Consider the following 22,117-nt stretch of genomic DNA (forward strand, 5'->3'; position numbering starts at 1 on the left):
GCTGTGAACCTATGAACAAGTGTGTGGCTATAAACCAATATTCCACACTTTGAACATCTTACACTATCGGTTGATCTGTCATCTAAAAAAATGAAAAGATTTCACTAACACTGCACATTACTGAACACATCATCACCACAGGGAAACAATTGTCTTTGTTGATAAACATGTGCTTCATTATGCCACATGTCGGTGAAGGATAGATGGATGAAGCTAAAGCGGGTGCAAAATTATTGAGAATGGGTCAGACATTCTGCTTTCAGCAGGAAACATTATGACAGGAATTAAAACTTCAATTATTTAAATCTAAAGCAGACAGAATGCCCAATTTTAGATACAATTAGGAATTTGTCTCCATCCAATCTGACTGATTTCGAGCTACTTTGCAAAGAAGAATGGCAAAATAGCACAAACTTTTCAGATTTGTTGACATGTGTCAGACCACCGGTTTCTTCCCACGAGTGCACTGCTGTTACACCCCCCCCCCCCCAGAACCAATAAGGGTCAGGTCTGGCACTGGGTGTAACACAAAAAGAAGGCAACCTAAACAGTTGGTGTCAGTACCAAAAATATAGTTTGATTTACAGTTTAAGTAAAATGTCACTCACAGTAGACAAACACAGGGAAGCTTTAAACTTCAGGGTCTCCAAGGCCAAAACAACAAACATAACATCCCACTCTTAATTGTAAAATAGAAACACTTTCTAGAAGAGAACTGAAAAAGAAAGTACAATACCTGAACTCCCTGACTAACCAAAAACAGGAGAAAACAGTTAAAGAAAATGGCAGAGAACCCCTACCAGCTTCCACTGTGAAGAGAAACAAAACTTAAGTTATACACTTTATGCTTCACAAGAATTCTCACAGCAAAACTATACAAAGTCTCCACAAACAATCAGCTCACTGCCAAGATCACATCAGATCAAGGCCCAAGGATCTGACATCTCCGGTTGAAGCTCTTTATGGGGTGGCTGACGAGCTCCAACACATTGCACCTGTGGCAGCCAGGTAAAACTGAAACACAAAGAAAGAGCTCTCTCATGAAGAGAGCCCCTAGAGGTCAGTGACCGTAACAACTGCCATGTGTTGATGTGTCAAATAAAATCTCAATATAGCATACTGTGTGGACTTCACAAGATATATTTTTGTAAAACTGCCTATATACCTCTGCAAATACATTTTTATTATGACACAGACCAACATGTTTACAAGGAGTACATCTATTTTTCCATCTTGGAAGTAGAATATAGGAGTAAATCTGAAAATCTCCGGAAATAAAAATAAAACTGGTGTGCTCTTAAGACAGAGCCATGGAAATTGTGGCATTTCTATTCAAGCAAGAAAACGTTCAATTTCACATAGAACTGGCCATGTGCGCATATTGAATAAGAGAAAATGTTGTGCATGGAAATATATAGACATATCTCCAAAATAAAAATTCACGGTGAGCTGACACAAATATTTATGCATTTTAGCGCGTTTAGGTCAGTGAGCTTTATGTCTCTGCTCATTACTATGCAAAACGCCTCTTTTGGCTGCGTGCTGGAAGGGAAAGAGGTAGGAGGGAGTATGAATTGTCTAACAGGATCTGAGCTGATGTGAGCTGCTATCAGGAAACCAAAAATGAAAGGAATACAGGTCAGAGTCAACGACCTCCTGCGATGCTTATCGGTGTCCAAAACTGCTTCGCGTTTCTTTGAAAGACAGTTTCACACGCAGATGCTCTCTCAAAACAAAGGCAAGCAAGATGGAAACGCAGCGTTAGCTTAGCTAGCCTACCTAGCATTTTGTAATTGACAAGCTTTGGTTTTTGTCTCATGTCACAGTACATATTCTTCTCAGACAGTCTGTTCGTCACCTTCTTTGTTTGATTCTAGTATGTCATTAACGTAAAGCACATCTACAAATCTTAAATGGCTTGGTTTTACTCAAAAAGCTAATGTAGCTTTAAGGTTTAGTTTGTTTATACCTGCAACTGTCGCGAGAATCTTTGTTAGCGTCATTTATAGTTGCTATGGTAACAAAGCTTCATTGTGATTTAGCCATATTTTTATTTTTATTTCTTGCCCAATTTATGACTATGTGGTTCTGTATTACAGCAGGTTATTTGAGATAATAAAGGTGAAAAGTTAGCATTTTGTGTTGTATGATTCTGTTTCCGTTTTGTGACGTATGCAGACGTGACGTGTGGAGGGGGGGGAGCAAATTGTAAAAAGCGGGAAAAAGGAACTAGGGAAGCAGGTCATAGTCGATAACAGTGCAGTTTTTAGCGTTAATTTTGCAGACACGTAGTTGTTTTAGTCAGATTAAATTAATTACCTTGTTGTCAGTTCTATACTGGGATCACATTGCCATCATGCCTGTCCTGGATGTTACAGACTTGTCCACAGTATCTCCATCCAAGAGAGCAAGAACAGAAACAAAGCCTGAAGATGAAAAATACGTGCTTAGATTTTCTAAACTTTCGGATCTTGCAACAACACCTACACGAGGTTCTGCAAAAGCAGCAGGATATGATCTCTACAGGTTGGTTTTCCTTTTCTTTTTTTTTTTTTGCTGTGGGGCTATTCTGTTTTCTTTGCAGTTATTTTTAATTCTAGATATAGCACATTGCTTTAACAGAATAGACAGTCTTCTGTGTCTAGAAATCTTATTTGTTGTAGAGTTTTCTGCACTGTCAGGTATTGAACCATGTGGGAAGCTGTTTTAATGCTTTCTCTAAGGATAACTGCATTGCTTTTCATTTGACACAACAGTGCTTATGATTACTCCATTGGTCCCCTGGATAAGGCGATTGTGAAGACAGACATCCAGATTGCTGTTCCTCATGGCTGTTACGGCAGAGTTGGTGAGTTTCTGACATGCAGCTTGTGCTCCTCAGTCACACTTCCTGTTTGGCTCATTTGAATTCAAGCTTTGATATTTCTTCCTTTCAGCACCAAGATCTGGACTGGCAGCTAAACACTTCATTGATGTTGGTGGTGAGTCTGAGCAGAAATGTGTGCCTCTGATTAGCATAATCAGATCATGCATTTATGCATTTCGACTGCTTGTGGGTGTGTGTGTGTGTGTGTGTGTGTTCACAGCTGGTGTTGTAGATGAAGATTACCGGGGTAATGTAGGAGTCGTGCTCTTCAACTTTGGCAAAGAAACATTTGAAGGTGAGTTCTGTCATTGGTATTTAGGCGTAGGAAGGTCTATCAAAGGTCCCCTCATTGACAGACATTGATGTCATTGTTGGATCAAATTAATTTTATGCCCCCTGGTGGAATACAGTGGCAACAGCCTGAAATGTTTCCCCTGGTGGCGAGTTTTTCCATATGATCTAAAAGCTAGAATGTTCAATCACACCTTTTGTAAATTTAATTTAATGTTCTTTGTGTGTGTTGTGTTATCTAAAAGGTAATGTAAAATGAATGTCGACTTTTATTGCAAATAAATGTTTTCAATTTTAAAATTGTCAACATTTTGCCCATGTCACTGAATTAATTTAATTTGTGCCTTTCACTTAATTCACATCTGTACTAAAAGTTTTTAATCCCTAGAAGGATGCTGTTTATGTAAAGTAACTGCCCAAATGTCCAACAACACAATAACTTTGTTTTATCTCAGGGTAATGCTTTTTTCCACCAACCAGGAAATTGACAAGGTGCAGAGCTTACTGTGCAGAATGACATAAAAGACATCCTGTCTGTCGTCCAAGTTAATCATTAATGTTGCTCTTCACAGTGAAAAAGGGCGACAGAGTTGCTCAGCTGGTGTGTGAGAAAATCTGCTACCCAGATCTGGTGGAGGAAGAGGTAAACTGTGACCATTTTGACTTTCATTTACACCCTGCCTTTCAGGTGTTTCCAGTTAGTCTAAACTTGAAGTAATGCAAGGTATGAACTGAAAACATAAGGGGAATGTTCAGTCTGGTTACAGTTTTAACCCTTTGCTTCTTGATGGTGCCTCCAGTGGAAAAAAAACAAAACAGCGCTATTATGCATCGATCAGAAATTGTTTAATAGCATCACTTTTACAAGGAAATTTTCTAGGTTTTTAAACATTCTTGCACATACATTTCCAAATTGTCTACATATACACAAGTAAGCTAAATAATTTTTATTCGGCTTGTTTAATTTGCTCAATTTATTTCCCCAGACTCTCGATGAAACTGTTCGTGGTGCTGGAGGCTTTGGATCTACTGGGCGCAACTGAGGGCTCCATAATGTTACTGTATTAGCAATAAGTTGTTCTTATATGGTAATACAATTAGGTGCTAATAAAGTTCTTTTTTTATACAGAAAAGACTACTTCTTATTTTTACTCATTTCAGTTTATTGCAGTCGTATTGTTTCATTCAATAGCCCTCCACAAAGCGAAAGTCTTTCAAACCTCCACATGGGGGCAGTAGTAGACAAGAATTCAAACTTGTGCTTCAAGTCACATTCCTTTGCAAGTGCAGCGTTTCTCCAACATGGGGTGAAAGTGTGAGATACCTCAGTGTATCACATCCAGCTGTTTGACTTAATCTGACTTACAATGGCCAAAACATTCCTCACTTCGATCAAACAACTGCAGAGGAGGAGTGGTGTGGCTGTTGTAACTTCTTGTTATTTTGACCTGGATGAAAGAGGAGGAGGAGGAAATAAAACCACATGCATACACAAAAAAATATGTTTTTATTGTGTGGATTTACAGCTAAACCCTCACTGATGTGAACAGAGAACAGGCTGGTCTGTAACAATGCAGCACTGATTTTACTTGTGAGAGAACATGTGGCCACAGCGACCTCAGTGCATAATCATGAAGGCCCAGGTTTGGCATCATCAAATGTGGTGTGTGTGTGTGTACTGCATGTCTGTATACACTGTTTACAAAGGAAGTAGTTGGTCATTATAAGCACCATTATGACCCCCTCTAATCCAGGGGCTTCCTATAGTTTACAAATGCTTTATAGATTAAAAGTGGCACTGATTATTACAGTATAAACACAATTTACATACACAGAAGAGAGCGGACAGACTTAGTTGTTGCAGCGGCAATGACACGGAATCTTCAGAATGACCGTCGGGATCGTATTTGACTACTAAGGTTTTGGGTTTGTAGTGCAGTGCATTCAGAAGTCTGTAGATGTGTTGTTAGCACCAATACGGATACGGATTATTGGATCAGTGGGAAAGATGGGAAAGCAGAGTTTAAATAGGCAGTAGGATTCATTCAAGCTCAGATGTGGTTACATCTCAATAGTCCACAGTGGGTTCCTTCCCTCTCCTAAACTTTTTTTTTTTTCAACCGTTTTCATCATTCAGCGTCTGGGGAAGAAAACATTCCTTAACTTCTTAAGGGGATGAAATAAATTGATAGACTATTGTGACTCAACCCATTCTTCTCTTTCGACCAAGTTGAGTTAATAAAATAGCTTTCTGCAGCCCACACGCCCCTCCAAGTGGCATCTGATTCCACATATCATATGACATTTAACAGTAAAATAAAAACCTATTCACACTCTCAATAGTGCTCTAAACAGCTGAAGAAGTGTTTCCTTAGACTTCGAGCAAACATTTCCTCACTTAGCTGCTATTCCTTTCATAGAATCTGGATCTATGATATGTAGAATCATCTTTGGTGATCAAATGGTGTCATAATCCCCCCTTCCCACTTTGTCTCTTTGGTGGCGAGCCCCTAGTTGCCCCTGGCTACTTATTCAGAGTCTCAATTGTTTGGCCTTTAAGGCAGGGTGAGCATGACGCTGGATCAGCAGCTGCCAGCAACATCTGCCCCTCTCAGTCTGGTGATGGTTAATGGAGGATGAGCTGCACCCTCATCTTCAGTACATCTCCCAGCTGTCCTGTGAGGTAGTCTTTATCATGTTGGTCCTCCAGCTCGGCCAGCTCTTTCTTCCTGTACAGAGGGACGCTGCTGATTTGAAGGTTGTACACCCCCGGCGGGAGGACCTTCTTCTTACTCAAATGCAGGTAGCTGACTCCGTCCCTCTGGTTGATTTTGAAGAGACCTTCTTCATTCCCGTTGTCGATGCTGTAGCGCACGTGGTCGCTGAGCGTGGACAAGGCCGGGGTGAACTCCAGGATGTGCTCGCGGTTGCTGAGGTCGCTGGTGTTCAGGTGCAACTGGAGCGTGTTTTCGATGTCCATGCTGGCCAGGCTTACTGTGTTATCCTCAGTGAGCTGAAGAATTAAAACAATACTTTGTGAAGTTCACTTTTCAACAGCACTAATTCTACAGTCAGGTCACACGCTGCACATTTCAGTCATGCACCAACATGATTTTATGCTCATTTGTAATATATTTAATGAGATTTGGTTAAATGCTGAGAGATGCCCTCACTAATCATTTAGCTAATTGTTAAATCACTTAGTATTGCAGTCCAACCCTTTATTGTGGTGTTCAGTGATGCCAACTTGAATTTGAAACACACAGGTGACGCAGTAATATAAAAATAAAATATCCACCTCACCCTGCACCACCTTCCCTATTCATGGTGTTGGCAGTATTTGTACAGTGTAGATGCTCCTTTCTTTTTTTTTAAAACAGGGACATGTTTTCAAAAAGAGATAGATTTGACCAAATCCATCTTTCCATCAGATTTGATGTAAAGATGGATTGAGCAAACACAAGACAAGCCTGTTAGAGACAGCAAAAGACATAAGGAGTTAAGGTTCCTGTTCCAGCAGGGCAGCATCTCTAAAGTACAACTGGAGCACTAAAGTTTGTGGTTGAATTGTGACAAAATACTTTTAACAGAATGGTGCTTTTACAAGGTACTTTAGATTTTCTGGTTTCTTGTTTGCTCACATCATGCTAGATATGTGTGAATTTACAAGAATGCATCTCTCATTATCATCATCCATGTTTAAAATGTGTCTAAATAAAAAGTCCTTCATTCATCTTAACAGCATATGAATACAAATTCGAAGTTCGAACCGATGATGTGTCAGAAATGTATATTTTGAGCACCCAAATCAACCTTGAAAGGGCTTTTTTATACATCTAGACACAAACTGAATTCGACAATTGACAGACTACCAGCACTAGATCAAGCATGCTGCCACAGTCGAAGTTTTTGAACTAATATGTTCCTCAAGTTTTCCAGTCTTTCAAACAAATTACCTGCATGTCTTCCCCAGCACTATCATGTGTCGAGTTGACACTGCGGCGTTTGCGTCCTTTCTTCGGGTACCCGTTTATCTTACACTCATAGCAGGCTTCTGGAGAGAGCGAGTTGTCATCCTCCTCACCTCCCTGTCCACCACTCACACTGCCACTCGTGAAGCCAAGACCTGTGACACAGTGCCTGAAGCAGAATCAAAGCAATCAGTCAAACCGAAAACACGGTGGCTGCTTTTTATTTTTTCGAATGTCTCAAATGTACCCTTGTCCAGCGCGGTAGTATCCGGGCGGGCATCCACAGAGGTAGCCCCCGTCTGTGTTAGAGCAGCCAAACTTGCACGGGTTGTGGCTGGTGGAGCACTCGTTGATGTCTGTGCAGCCTCCGGTGGACTGCTCGTAGTTGAAGCCGGTGGGACAGAGGCAGCGGAAGCTCCCCAGGGTGTTGTGGCATGACGCTCCCCCACAGATCTGGCTGTTCAGACACTCATTCTCATCTGGGTCACAGGAAGTTGGTGGGAAGCAAACAAACATGGGGGGGGAGGTCATTCCAGTGAAAGGACACAAACAATGCTGGGAAAGTCTGTTCTAAATCTCGTCAATATGTAGAGAGACCTAAACTAGAAACAGGGGCCTGGCTTTAAAGTGGTGGAAAATCTCGTGATTCAGTTTTGGCTTTATTATTTCTATCTGGGGCAACAATTTTTAGCTTAATGAGTTGTTTTAGAATATTATTTTGTCAACGTTTAAATAGGTGAATGACAATGTATTGTAAAGTGCTTTGGGTCGTCTGGACTAGATAAAGTGATATACACTTACAGGTCATTTACTATTTAAGTCATAAAAGATTTTAAGCAAAAATAACAAGAAGGCAGTAAGAAATGTTTTTCAATTTCTCGTGACACTGAACACATTTGAACAGCTCATTCTTAAAACGCAGCCTCTGTTTGATATTTTAGCAACTACATCATCCTGTGTCACAAAAGGTTTTTATGTTGCCATTTAAAAAAAAAAACAGTGCTCACCAACACACTGGTTCCACTGGTAGTGCTGCAGGTAACCTTGGGGACAGCTGCACCTGTATCCACCCACTAAGTTCTGACAGCCATGCTGACACCTGTGGTTTCCGTCGCACTCGTCCATGTCTGCCAGGGACCAGCACAAATCACCATGACTGTAAGTGTTTCATTTCTGTTACCAGTCCATCGATTGCTCTTTTGTTTTTCAGACCTTCGCAGCTCTGTCCACTGGGATCTAATGAGTATCCCCGCTGGCAGTCACAATTGAAGCTACCCGGAGAGTTCTGGCAGACCCCGTTGGAACCGCACAGATTTGGGTCAGTTGAACATTCGTTGTTGTCTGTGCAGAGGGAAGAGGAGGTTCAGGCAGGGGAGCGAACGGGAAGATGATTGTGACCTGGATTTACAGCTGAAACCATGCGCTGTGTTCACTGTTTAAAAAGATGCTAAATCCTTTTTTTTCTCCTTTCTGTCTGATATGAATTCAGATAAAACTTTTACAGTTTTATGTATGCAATGCTAGGGTAGGTATTGCCTGGATTCAATATCCACATGACTAAAAGTGTGAATTCATACTTTCATTCATTCAACTGGTGTATTTAACTAAATATGGCATCACAAAGAAAAACATTATTGGCCTTTAACAAATATTGAAGCAACGGATCAAGACATCTGTCAGTAAGTTCAATATTGGACACAGATGTGTCTTCCAAATGGACATTTACCCTAAGGACAATTGGTCCATGTTTTGGACTGGCCATTATAAACTCCAGATCCCAATTCCATAGAAAATTAGTGGGCAGAACTGAAGAGGTGCGTGTGAGTAAGGCGGCCAATAAACCTGATTTAGTTACATCAGTTCTCTCAGTAGGAATGGACTAGAATCCAATAAACTAGTGTTAGATGGTTGTGGACGAAGACTCAAAACATCTGACACAAGCCATATAATCTGAAGGTTGATTCTACAAAATGCTAGGGAAATGTATGTAAAGTTCTGGATTTGAAGACAGTCCAAACAAATTGTTTCACTTATCATTTTAGCATTTAGAAAATAGGATAAATATGGTAACACGTACCATATTTACTTGTTTCATATGTATTAGGCGTATGTAGCCTAATAGAGCATATGAAAATATCTGGTTTTATCTTAAAATATGCTTATAAATCAGTACGAAATATGTATTTCAAGAAGGTGATCAACATGAATACTTCGGCAAACTAAGGTCCACAGAATATTATGTGAAATTCAGTCAGTTCTTGGCATGAAGCCTCAATAAAACTGACCAGGTTCTAATATTGTTCTGAAGATGGAAAAGTTTTAAATAATTTTGGTATCGGGTAAAGATCACGTCATTTTTTTGTGTCTGCATAGGTATAACACAAGAATTGAAATATAACATGCTTTCTTCGTTACAGTTCTGGATCTGATCAAATTTGACGGTGTGAAAATTCATCAATGCTAATATAAGGTTGCAAAGAAACAATATTTTTTTAGACTTTTGATAAAAATGTTTTAATTGAACCTGAATGCTTTGTTTTATTCAACGGGCTTAACAATTTTCAGTTGAATGAACAAACATTTGAACACATGAGTCAAAAGAGCAATCTCAATGTTTTAACAGCTGGTCGAGATTTCAGAGGTGTCCACTGAAGAGCTTTCACATGAAAGACCCTTTTGGTTCTTAAGGTTGCAATTCTATCAAGAAATAATTTTTATTATTCATGTCACACCCATATTTTTCTAACCTCATTACTTGTACATTCTCAGACCTCAACATCTTCTATGAGGCCTTGTTGAGGTCATTCCTGATGTCCCAACTGAGGGTTCCCTGTGCTAGTTTTGATATGAGGTAATGCAAGCTGCTACATGCTCAGAGTAAAAAAAAATTTAAAAAAAGTTATAGATATATATTTTTTCCTACACAACACAGAAGGGCCGTACAAGAAAAGGGTAGTAGCAAGATGGCGGACCTTGACGCCCTTCAAGTGCTACTTCTTTGTTTAAAATTGTTTGTTCAAATAAATCCTGCATTTTCCATCTGTTGAACCAGCTCAGCATATAGCTTCTCATTCTGGGTGCTTGACTTGGGTTTATTCTGAAACACTGGACAAGCCCAGAATATAACCAACTGGTGGACTTCCTGAGCAGACCATGTTTTCCACAGTGATTGTTGCTTCTTTGTGTAGAGTTAAACCGGCCCATGAGTGATGCAGCAGTGATGTCATGGCTTGCACTGAAAACGATGGTTGAACCAGATTTGGCACTCAAGAATCTCATTCTTCCATTGAAAACACAGGACACTGGTTCAGAATCACATTCGGGAACTGGCTCGAGCTTTGGACTGTGCTGGTGGAAAACCCTGTCATTGGTTTGATCTTGGTCTTTGTTTCGTCTCACTCAAAATCTTGGTCTGGTCTTAGTCTCAAGTTAGACCGAGACCAGTAAATACAGTGACACTGAACTACCTTTAGTTAAGGTTTACATTGCCATTTTACAAACAAAGACATGAATATTATTAAAATGCAGGTGGATGATGAGGTAATACTTACCAATGCAGGCGGTGTGGTGCTGGGTGAAGCCAGGGGGACACTTGCACGTGAAGCCGCCAATGGTATTAACACACAGGAACTGACAATTATGCTGTTTGGTTGAGCACTCATCCAGATCTGAAAGTGCGAGGTTCAACAGGATGAAGCATTTGCTTTTCAAGATAATTCAAAACTGCTCAGATGTTGAACTAATGTGCTTAAGATACAGTGAAAGACTTGCACGCTCCTTTCTGAGCTAAATCCTTGTGCTTGTACAGCTTTTGGCCTACAAATGAACTGCAAAGGCAGCAGACACCGGACACACAGAGGGATACTGCTGAGGGGGGAGGACTGAAGCTTCAGTAAATAAAGATGAAAGAGGCCCTCAAAAAGGGACAGCATGAATACACTTGTTTAGACTTGTGAAAAAGCTCGATAAACAGAGACACAGGCGGATGCACTGCATCACAGTTCCTGAACACACACATGCACACCCACTACAGCTGCTCTAACCTGGAAGCTAAATCATGGAAGGGTTCTTTGAATATTTCGGGGTTGTGTTTCACTGTGCGTGCATGCATGTTTTATGTATCACCTCTGCAGCTCTTTCCATCTTCCTGCAGGGCGTATCCTCGGGGGCAGGAGCAGAGGTAGCCTCCCTCTGTGTTCTTACAGATGAAGTTACAAGGCTTAGGTGCCTGTATGCACTCATCCACATCTAAAGTGTGAGCAGAAAAAACAAAGAATAAAACAAAAAGGCAGAAGAGTTTGAATGCTGCCGCTAGCAACCCCATAATGGGGCAAATGGAGACCGGCAGATCTGGGTTGGGAGAACTTCACCAACAGAGTTTCAACTCTTCACTGGACAGCAGAAACAAGAACAAGAGGAAGGAACGGAGTGTGTAAGGATTAAACAATTGGAGTGCAGGTCATGCTTACCCACACACTGTGTGCCAGTGATGTCAGTGGTGTATCCAGGTTTGCAGACGCAGTTGTAGGAGCCCAAAGTGTTGAGGCACCGACCGTTCTTGCAAAGGTTTCCCATCACACGACACTCATCAATGTCTGGAAGGAAACAAGAAAGGTTTACCTCACAGAAGTTTATGAAGCTGAGATATGAGAGTAATGTGCAAAACTCTTGAATTTGGAATACCTCTGCCGTCAGTGGTGAACCCAGGTCCAAGTGGACACATCTTCTTGTACTGGGTGGTGGCAGGCAGGGGGCAGAGCTCACAGGTGGTTCCCCAGCCTCGACCTCCATCGCAGCAGCACTCCGACTTGGTCACCAGGTTCCTGTTACTAGAACTCATCTGACACAGCGTGGTCAGAACTTCGGTGAAACAGAAGCCTTCGCGGTTATCTGAACAAGGAGAGAGGCAAAGAGGACGGAAACATGAGGGAGAGACCATCAGAGCCTGTGGAAAGCAGACGATACCACCCAGACGGGACCTGACTTCACACGCCAGACATAGATAGATAACCCACACGCCTCTATCACTGCTGTCTGTGAGGAGAAAGATAGCTACACAGACATGAGATTTAAAATGTCCCTCAGGAGCTTTTCTCACCAAGCTTAACATTGTACAGCTGCCCAGACGTGCATATTCAGACAAGGTAGGAGAGCTTTTCCTTGTCTCTGTCTGGATAGAAGCAGACAGAGGAGAAAAGGCCCCACTGACCACGAAGACAGCATAGCCATTTCAAGAACACTCAACGATGTAACAAGTAAGAGCAGCGCGTCTGTCCGAGCATCGTCCAAACAATGAAGTGAAACGCCAATTAAATTAAGACAATGAGGGTTAACAAGGCATGCACAGTGGATTAACAACTACATACCGATACATTCTGTCTGTGTGGGGTTAGCAACGAATCCTTGGTCACATCTGCAGCGGTAGCTTCCAACCGTGTTCTCACAGCGGCCGTTCTTACAGATTCCTGGTTTAGCCGAACACTCATTGAGGTCTAAGACAAAAACCACAACAAAAGGCAGAAATTATGTGTTGGTGCTGTGTTGTCACGTTTACTTAATTTAGTGTGCTAAGATAAGATTTTTATTATTGTTATTCCAGGTTCTGGTGGTAAAGCTGTCACAACACACTGCATTGCCAAAGAAAGTCTTTAGTGTTCTTTCAATATGCTTGGATTAGATCAGACTTCCATAAAAGTTACAGTTGACCCACTGTTCCTGTATTTCGCTTTATCTATTTTCTTAATGAGTCATCTCAAAAGCTATTGCTGCATTTATCATTGTTTTCCTTTCCCATCGGGAGTACTCACCGGCTCAGTTTTTGACGGCACTATCGCTGACATTAGCTATGTGTTCTCTTTTTTTTCTAAATGAAGTACTTCTGGTGAATCACTTTTTTCTTTGTTTATTCTGCCTTCTCAAACCTATGGCTTCTGCTACTGAGCCTAAACTTTTCTTCTTGTTAAAAGGGAGTGGTTCCTCTCCACAGTGACGAAATGAATGCAAAGAACTGGAATGAATTGGATAGATTTGGACTGAATTTTGACCAAACAGAACAAGATTGGAAGTTCTTTGACATTGGATTGATTTGAATGGGAGCTTTTTAAATAAACTGAAAAGAATTGAAGTGAACAACGTACATATGTTGTTTTATTCTGTTAAATGTCTGGGCAGATGTGTAGAGATATTTCTCTTAAGATTTTGTTTTCAAGTTCTTGTAATCTGGTCACCAATCTTTGTAAGAGTAAATTTAGTTGAACAGTCCCAAAGAGACAGGATTATGTTAACGACTGCATATATGTCTATTTTTTATTCATGTCCGAAACTAGAAAATCATGATAATGTCAGTGAAAGCAAAGCCAGAGCCGTGTAATATTTACCCATGCATCCATCTCCATTAGGCGGCCGCGTGTATCCTGGTGCACAGATGCACATGTATGTACCAATCAGATTCTTGCAAGTCATTCCTCTGCTGGAACAGTCATCTATACCATCTTCGCACTCGTTTTGGTCTGGAAAGTCAGACAACAAGCTTAGTCAGAAGAAGAAGCAGAGTGTTTTTATAGGAACTTTATCAGTGGCCTTACTAAGATACTCCTCAACATACTCCAACTCTGAGGTCTTCTGCATCAGCAGGCATGAAGTTGCAGATTTAACAATCTGTTTGAAGTTTTACTCTAAACAGTGATGTTACGATTGCTGATGGGCTCCTCCTGTTTCAGTGCTTCTCTACAAATACATCTGTTGCTATGGTACCTAAGCTATTTTAGAGAGTGGAAGTATAAACAGGGACTTGACTGGTTACAGTTGTCAGACTGTTTTAAGTTCATCCCAGACAGAGATTCACTGAGGATCTCGCTTAGATAACAAGTTATGCAACTTTATAGGTGGGGCCGCTATGTCTGAGGGGCACAGAAAGTTTCCGACCCACACTACATGACCTAGTAAATAGACCACATACGAAAAAATCGGTGAGACTGAGTGGTTTCATTGAGGCACCTTTACACATCCTCCTGTCCTCGCGCAGGACGTAACCAGTGGGACATTTGCACTCGTAGGAGCCGATCACGTTAACACAGCGGAACGCACACAGCAGAGGATTCTGGGAACACTCGTTGATGTCTAAGGAATCAAGAACAAGTCAATTGTCAAGACTGTGAGACAGAGGATGGACTTTCAGGCGCCAACTCTCATACCTTCACAGGTCATCATCGGCCCGGGCTCGAAGCCGTCATCGCACGCACACTCAAACCCGCCGACGACGTTAGCACACGTGCCGTTGCCGCATGGATTTCCGATTTCGCACTCGTTTGTATCTGCATCGAAGGGAGTTGATTAAACCTTGGCTTACAGGAACGAGGGAATGAGACAAGTAAATAAGATTGGGTTACATGCCAACACTGTGAAACCAAATAAACTTACCTTCACATGTGATTCCGCTGATATCAATGCTGTATCCCAGTGGACATTCACAGCGGAAGGATCCGTCTATGTTGATGCACTGACCGTTAATGCATGGGTCGTTGAGGCATTCATCGATATCTGGAATTAAAATGAATAAATAAATCAGCACAACTTCATCACATGCAAGAAATATAGAGCAGATGAAACTTATTGTAGCTTTTGTTTAGATTATGGTCATAAACCTTTAGGGCTATCATCTGGTCCCCGCTTATATCCCTCGTTAGGACACAGAACACGATAGGCATCTGCGAATAAGAAATAGGAAAAGTCACAAATTAAAGATAATATCTGTGCCATTTTCCAACATTTGTATGCTTTGCTGATTTTGTATGTGTGTTAGGAAGGATATTCACCCTCATCTTTCCTGGGGCAGATCTCACAGGGACTTCCCCATCCTTGGCCAGGCATGAAAGTGCAGCAGCATTCCGCCTTAGTTGTGTTCAGAGCCTTTGGTGTCAGGCAGCGTCCGTTTTCAAACTTGGTGTAGCAGTAGTTCACACGGATATCTGAGGGTCAAAACCCACAAAAGAGAACAAATGTAGCAGACAGAAAGGAAGTCTACTGATTCAGCTTTACAAAGTTCTACAGAAATTTAGAAAAACATTTGTTTCATAAATTTATGGGAGTTCGTTCCTAAATGTAAAGTTATCTCATATCACATCTGAAGTTTTAGGTATTAGAAGATAAAAACAACATATTATGGCTCCATCTGGTCCTTGAACCAGTTAAATGCAGCTTGCACACATTATGTAGCTTTTTTTTTTATAAATATGTCAGTGAAATATTTGTAACTTATGTGTGAAACAATAAGTGTGGTGACAAACCAGGAGGGAGGAGGAGGGGAGACCATTGTTTTTCAGAGAAACTGTTAAACTTACGGGGAGGTGGACCTTTTTTTCCCCCCACAATCACTGAAACAGACAAAAATCTCCATCTAACCCATCACCTTCTTCATAAGCCCTCCAAAAACATCATTTGTTTCAGATTCAAAGGTGATCTCTAAAACAAGAGGAGGCTGACGGGGACAGAAAGCCAGTGAATACATTGGTCCAGCTTTACTGTCGATTCTTCACTTCTTTGCATCACTTCTATTTTTTTTTTCCCCAACTACTAATACCCGTGAGCAATTTGTACAGGTAAATGCAAATTTTTTATTTCTGAAACACTGCATTGGTTGGATTTATGCAAACTTCTCAGAATGTAAATTCTTTGGAAGACAGTCAAAAGTGAGCTGGAAAACATTTCCTAGATAGAGGAAGCAGCAATGGATGAGCTAATGCTGCCATCAACCAGGCGAACTTTAACTAAAATAAATTGAATTTTATTTCAAGTTGAATTGAAGTGGATGTATTTAGAGCAGAGCATTTTACACTTCATAAGAATACTTCATAATGCTCTAGATTAATTATTTTTTTATTCTAACAAAAAAAAAAAGAACTTTTTTGAGACTTCTTGGTCTCACCCAGTGCCCCATTTCAGCAAGAACTTCAACTGGTCCGAATCGGACCATGTAGTTTGATTGAATTGTACTGAACTGGATTGATCTGAACAGAATTTGGACTGAACTGAATTCAACACGACTGGATACGACACAGATGGATAAAGTGTGTTGAGGTGACATTTGTTGTCAATTACCGCTCTATAAATAAACTGAGCTGAGTTTAATTCGGAAAACTTCTGTTAGGTCTTAGAAGCATGGTAATAGTCATGCTGCGGGGACCAAACAGAAGGCCATTGTTTAACTGTGTACACCGAACATTCAATTGAAGCCCTAATGATAATGGTCTTGTTTTTCTCATAACGTGTATTAAAAGAAGTTAGTGTTTTTCCTCAATAAATCAAATATGTTTTAATTTTTTCCCCCCTCAAGAACATAAACTGCACAATTCCCTGTACAGAGTTGTGTGTTTTTCTTGTTCCTCTTTGACTAAGCAGCGACTTTCTTGTAATGAGAAGCACATGGCAGTGCCCTCCTGCAATCTCTGGCCTTCACTGAACTCAACACAAATAAGCTTTCTTCACACACACGCACACACACCCCTACGCCCGTGCGCATGCACACACACACAAACACACACACACACACACCTGGCTCAGAGGCAAAGACCACAAACATGAACACCTGGTGCTGTGAGAAAAAATTTTCAATAGTGTCATATTTCTTTTCGCCATAGCCGTGATTTTTCAGCCATTCCTTTGGGGAGACTGATGGAGCTTTAAGACGATGTGGCAAACAAAAATGTCGACAAGACAGTTTAAAAAAAAAAATCAGAAGCAAGAACAACCTCTTAAAGAGTAAAAATAAATAAAAAGCTCAAAATGAAGTTTTGAAATAAACGAGAGCTTGGAAAAGAGTAGATTGTGATTGGTGACGACTGATGTGGAAAAACTTGACTAGAAGTAAATGAAAACATATTAAACACAGTCAGTAAAAGTTGAGCACATACCGGTTTGTTTGACATCAGAGATGGTGACGTACTACCTAGTTTTCTTCTTTACAAACTGAATATATGGAGATAAATAACAGTGAGGACGAATGACTCTTAAAAATGAAAATCTGAGGAAATAAAAAAGGATTTCACCATCTTTTGAAGAAGAAAATAGTTTTGAGCATGCCACTTTTAATGTCAACATATTCGTTTTCCCCTAGTCTAACGATACAGAGATTGACATATTTACACAAATTAAAATCACAAGAATATTTCATGCACAGCTGTGGTTGAAGTTCACTGAAGTAGAGCTAACCCCATTAGAACACTGGTTCAGGAAAAACATTTTTAAAAAAGACCTCAGAAAATTAAGTATATGATATAAAATTTACCATAAACTTTATAAATCTCTGTGATCTTAGCAAATGCCTCCCTGTCGTAATTAACAGAAACACATTTTCTCTGACAGCCAGACTTAGGCTTCAAATTTTAGCACTTTCTAAAACCGTAGAGAGAAGTGGAACGCAAGCTGTAAACTGATGAAGTCATCACTTCAGTGGTTGGAGAGGGAACTCCCTTATAGAGAACTCAGCACAACCCCACCCAGCCTAAGAGCGCACACCAAGTATGTGTAAAGGCACACACACACACACGCATGCCCACACACACCCCTGCATGCATGCAAGTGAGGAAATGGAAAATTGATCTGCTCAGAGCCACCCTTGGTCTGGTCGAGGCTGAGGCAGCAGAACCAGCTGGAACAGAGTAAGCTGTCATGAAATAGCCAGAAAACTTTACTTCATCTCTCTGCTGAGAGCTTCCCAACCTTGTCCCGTGAAGCAGATGCATGCAGTAGCATCACAGTTTCTCTTTTCATCCACTTGCGCTCACCTAAGCATCTGCGTCCCGACGCAGAGAGCTGGAAACCCTCGGGGCACTCGCAGGTGAAGCTTCCCTCAAAGTTGGTGCATTTTCCAAACATGCAGTTCTCAGGACTCTGGACGCACTCATCAATGTCTGACAAAGGATTAGGAATGTCATCAGCCACAGTGCTTAGAAAGTAAAACTTTGAAAACACATTTGGGATTACATTTATTTAGGAATGATTCGATGTCACAAACATTTGTAGGATTGAAATTGGCAAAATCAACAGCTAAATATGTATTGACATTATTTTATTCTACTATTGGTTTCTTTGTGTTTTCATTCTTTCATTTATTTTCTCCATACTGGCAATTTGGTTTGCATTTATTCACTTTTTAACTGTTTTGCTGAGACCATGTTTATTTGTAATATGATTACATATTACAACCAACAAAATGGTGTTTGTTTGCAGATTTAGTCAAAAGAAGTTAAATAAAAAATACTGTATATATATATAAACTCCTGGTGCTGCAGAGAAGTCATTGCAGTTCTTCCCCGCTTTCAAGAACAATGCAAGAAGCAGGAATGCGTTATATTCAGAATGCTGAATATCCGTTCCTCAGAGCCGCTGCTTAAACAATACATGTGTTCTGGCTCAGGTCTACTCAAAGGGGACATTTTCACTGCTAAGCAGAATTGGTCTAAGATCAGATTTGTTCATGTGAAAATTATCGCTTTGTGTGTGTGGGCGTGGATGCGTGTGTGTATGCTTTTTTATACTACGCAGATTCCTGCTGTTATTTGTGTTCAAGGTCCCTATAGCTTCCTGTACCTTTACATGTTTCCTCGTGGAGATAGTAGCCAGGTGGGCAAATACACCTGTAGCTGCCGTCCATATTATCACAAGTTCCCAGCCCACAAGGCTTGGGATTCACTGCACATTCATTGATGTCTGGGAAAAAAGCAAGACATTTCAAAGAGAAATAAGTAAAACTAACGAAAGCTGCGTTTAGTAACACAAGAAAAAGTTAAAGGTTATTACCTGTACAGAGTCTGCCGTCTGATGTGATCTCATAGCCGTCGTTGCACACACAAAAGAAGCTTCCCACCGAGTTCAAGCACTGCCCGTTTCGACACAAGCCCCTCTGCGTGGAGCACTCATCGATGTCTGATCAAAACACAGGGACGTGTCAGAGAATGCACCGACTCTGAGCTTTTCTGCTATCCTCGCTAAAGTGACCGGCAGCGCCCACCTATGCAGTCGCCGTTGTGTGAGTTCTGAAAGCCGATGTAGCACAGGCAGTTGTAGGAGCCCACCGTGTTCTTACAGGTCCCGTTGCCACAGGGCTGCCTCTCGCACTCGTCCACGTCTGACAAGGTTTGATCACAAACAACATTTACGTTTCTCATTTCAATGAAGACAAAACCTGAACAACAAGCACAAAGAGGAAGAAAAATAAAATATAGAAGGACGTACCGACACACATCGACCGATCGGCAGTTGTTTTGTAGCCGTTGGGGCAGAGGCAGCGGTAGCTTCCCAGCGTGTCGATGCACTGACCAGGATTACATATGCCGGGGTTCTCCACGCACTCATTACGATCTGAAGACAGAGAAAGACAATTGTCAACAATGGGGTAAACTGAGGGGCACTTTTGAAAAAAATAAAATCAAATAAAAAAAGTGAATAAATCAGCTTTCATTTTTTATTGTCTGTATTATGTCTTAAACCTTGAAATAAATTCAACCTTTAATACATTACTATATTCTGACCCATGAGCATTTATTCTTTTACCAAAACAATGAGAGCTTTCATGAAAGGCATCCTTAATAAATCCTATAAATTAAATCTAAACTTAATAAACCTTGATTAATTTAATCAAGGTTAATTTTTTAAGTGTGTTGAGTACTTTTTAAATAGTAATCTATGACTTCCTGCTTCCCAGGGCAGTTAGCCACTTTTTAAAATGGAGAGGATTGTCATAATGTGCGGGTGGTGAGAGTGGTGAGGCAGACGCTGTAGACCCAGGTGGGATGAAAATGATGATTTTAATGGTGAATAAGTCCAGGAACAAGCAGCAGGCACAAGGAAACACTGACAACGAATAGACTAGACGTAGACGAGGACCCGACGAGGAACAAAGAACACAGGTGGAGTTAAATACACGGGAGGGTAATCACAGAACGAGACACACCTGGGAACAATCAAGGGGAGGACAGGACAACGAAGAGACTAAGGACACAGAAAACTCTAAATAAACACAGAAAAACACAGATCCTGACAGTACCCCTCCCTCAAGGGCGGCTACCAGACGCCCAAAAAAAAAAAACCACAACAAGGGTGGGCGGAGGGGCGCCGGATGGGGGGCCAGAGTCCAGAAAAAACAAAAACACAACAAGGGTGGGCGGAGGGGCGCTGGACGGGGGGGCCAGAGTCCAGAAAAACAAAAAACTACCCACCATCGTGGGCGGAAACACAGGGAGGGCCAAGAGTCCAAAAACAACAAAAAACTACCCACAGGGTGGGCGGAGGCAAAGGAGGCGGGAACCACGGAAGTGGTCCGGCGGTCGTCCGCGGCGGCGGGAACCACGGAGGCGGTCCGGCGGCCGTCCGCGGCGCTGGAGGCGGGAACCACGGAGGCGGTCCGGCGGCCGTCCGCGGCGCTGGAGGCGGGAACCACGGAGGCGGTCCGGCGGCCGTCCGCGGCGCTGGAGGCGGGAACCACGGAGGCGGTCCGGCGGCCGTCCGCGGCGCTGGAGGCGGGAACCACGGAGGCGGGAACCACGGAGGCGGTCCGGCGGCCGTCCGCGGCGCTGGAGGCGGGAACCACGGAGGCGGTCCGGCAGCCGTCGGCGGCGCTGGAGGCGGGAATGATGAGTCCCTGGGGCCGCCCACAGACGGCGACGACGACGAGCCCCCCGAGGCAGGCTCTCTGGTGGAGCACAGAGAGTCGGGGTCTCGGTCAGAGCACAGGGGGTCTCAATCGGAACACATGGGGTCTGGGTCTCAGGTGGAACACTGGGGGTCAGGGTCTCGGGTGGAACACTGGGGGTCAGGGTCTCGGGTGGAACGCAGAAGGTCAGGGTCTCGGGTGGAACGCAGAAGGTCAGGGTCTCGGGTGGAACGCTGGAGGTCAGGGTCTCGGGTGGAACGCTGGAGGTCAGGGTCTCGGGTGGAACGCTGGAGGTCAGGGTCTCGGGTGGAACGCTGGAGGTCAGGGTCTCGGGTGGAACGCTGGAGGTCAGGGTCTCGGGTGGAACGCTGGAGGTCAGGGTCTCGGGAGGAACGCTGGAGGTCAGGGTCTCGGGAGGAACGCTGGAGGTCAGGGTCTCGGGAGGAACGCTGGAGGTCAGGGTCTCGGGAGGAACGCTGGAGGTCAGGGTCTCTGGAGGAACGCAGGGAGTCAGAGTCGGAACGCAGGGAGTCTCGGAAGGAACGCTGGGAGTCTGGGTCTCGGAAGGAACACTGGGAGTCTCGGAAGGAACACTGGGAGTCTCGGAAGGAACACTGGGAGTCTCGGAAGGTGCGCCGGCTGGAACGCCGGCTGATTCGGCCTCGGGTGCGCCGGCTGGAGGTGAGCCGGAGCGGAGCCTCGGGGCCGGCTGCGGGGGCGAGCCGCAGCGAAGCCTGGGAACCGGCTGCGGGGGCGAGCCGCAGCGAAGCCTGGGAACCGGCTGCGGGGGCGAGCCGCAGCGGAGCCTGGGAACCGGCAGCGGAGGTGACAGCTCCGGAAGGCGACGAGGGGCCGGGTCCACCGGCGGCTCACGTCGCTGTCTCCGGGCGGCCTGGGGTGCGCCGGCTGGAACACCGGCTGATTCGGCCTGGGGTGCGCCGGCTGGAACGCCGGCTGATTCGGCCTGGGGTGCGCCGGCTGGAACGCCGGCTGATTCGGCCTGCGGTGCGCCGGCTGGAACGCCGGCTGATTCGGCCTGCGGTGCGCCGGCTGGAACGCCGGCTGAGGCCTCGGGTGCGCCGGCTGGAACGCCGGCTGAAACGGCCTCGGGTGCGCCGGCTGGAACGCCGGCTGAAACGGCCCCGGGTGCGCCGGCCGCACCGGTTGGGGGTGCTGGTCCCGGAGCTGGAGCTGGATCCGGGCTGGCGGAGAGACTGTGCGGCTTGGGAGGCAGAGGTTCGCCAGCCATGACGGCTAGAGCCGCCATACGCTCCCACTCTGCCTCCCTCTGCAACTCCACCAACCCCGGGTGCGGAAAGCGAGGAACCCAGTAGTCCAACA

At 43.4% G+C, this 22,117-nt stretch overlaps 2 protein-coding genes across 2 annotated transcripts in view; one reads left to right on the plus strand and one right to left on the minus strand.

Moving 5' to 3' along the window:
* The first annotated feature begins 1,530 nt into the window (after positions 1-1,530).
* dut (deoxyuridine triphosphatase) lies at positions 1,531-5,065 on the plus strand. Its single transcript, XM_014474821.2, has 7 exons — positions 1,531-1,738; positions 2,379-2,526; positions 2,757-2,848; positions 2,937-2,981; positions 3,087-3,161; positions 3,730-3,800; positions 4,144-5,065. Exons 1-7 carry the CDS (start codon positions 1,624-1,626, stop codon positions 4,198-4,200), a joined length of 603 nt encoding a protein of 200 aa, XP_014330307.1. The 5' UTR covers positions 1,531-1,623; the 3' UTR covers positions 4,201-5,065.
* fbn1 (fibrillin 1) overlaps positions 4,646-22,117 on the minus strand; it is a 70,216-nt gene continuing 52,744 nt past the window's right edge. Inside the window, exons 46-66 of the mRNA XM_023331699.1 lie at positions 19,360-19,485; positions 19,136-19,252; positions 18,925-19,050; positions 18,715-18,834; positions 17,910-18,035; positions 14,943-15,095; positions 14,772-14,834; positions 14,548-14,667; positions 14,322-14,441; positions 14,125-14,247; positions 13,506-13,637; positions 12,495-12,620; positions 11,812-12,018; positions 11,598-11,723; positions 11,254-11,376; positions 10,680-10,796; positions 8,341-8,469; positions 8,136-8,255; positions 7,376-7,607; positions 7,114-7,297; positions 4,646-6,170 (exon numbers count right to left, since the gene is read on the minus strand). Of these exons, the coding sequence (XP_023187467.1) occupies positions 5,784-6,170; positions 7,114-7,297; positions 7,376-7,607; positions 8,136-8,255; positions 8,341-8,469; positions 10,680-10,796; positions 11,254-11,376; positions 11,598-11,723; positions 11,812-12,018; positions 12,495-12,620; positions 13,506-13,637; positions 14,125-14,247; positions 14,322-14,441; positions 14,548-14,667; positions 14,772-14,834; positions 14,943-15,095; positions 17,910-18,035; positions 18,715-18,834; positions 18,925-19,050; positions 19,136-19,252; positions 19,360-19,485 (3,077 nt within the window). The 3' untranslated portion in view covers positions 4,646-5,783. The remainder of the gene's footprint in view (positions 6,171-7,113; positions 7,298-7,375; positions 7,608-8,135; positions 8,256-8,340; positions 8,470-10,679; positions 10,797-11,253; positions 11,377-11,597; positions 11,724-11,811; positions 12,019-12,494; positions 12,621-13,505; positions 13,638-14,124; positions 14,248-14,321; positions 14,442-14,547; positions 14,668-14,771; positions 14,835-14,942; positions 15,096-17,909; positions 18,036-18,714; positions 18,835-18,924; positions 19,051-19,135; positions 19,253-19,359; positions 19,486-22,117) is intronic.

This window comes from Xiphophorus maculatus, chromosome 4, assembly GCF_002775205.1.
Source record: "Xiphophorus maculatus strain JP 163 A chromosome 4, X_maculatus-5.0-male, whole genome shotgun sequence".
NCBI lineage: Eukaryota > Metazoa > Chordata > Actinopteri > Cyprinodontiformes > Poeciliidae > Xiphophorus > Xiphophorus maculatus.

What these genes read in the sequence shown, in the direction of transcription:
- dut (XM_014474821.2), top strand. Translation starts at nt 1,624, where the DNA reads ATGAAAGGAATACAGGTCAGAGTCAACGACCTCCTGCGATGCTTATCG. An exon ending in TGGCAAAGAAACATTTGAAG is followed by an intron (nt 3,162 to 3,729) that starts GTGAGTTCTGTC and finishes TGCTCTTCACAG; the next exon opens with TGAAAAAGGGCGACAGAGTT. An exon ending in CAGATCTGGTGGAGGAAGAG is followed by an intron (nt 3,801 to 4,143) that starts GTAAACTGTGAC and finishes TTATTTCCCCAG; the next exon opens with ACTCTCGATGAAACTGTTCG.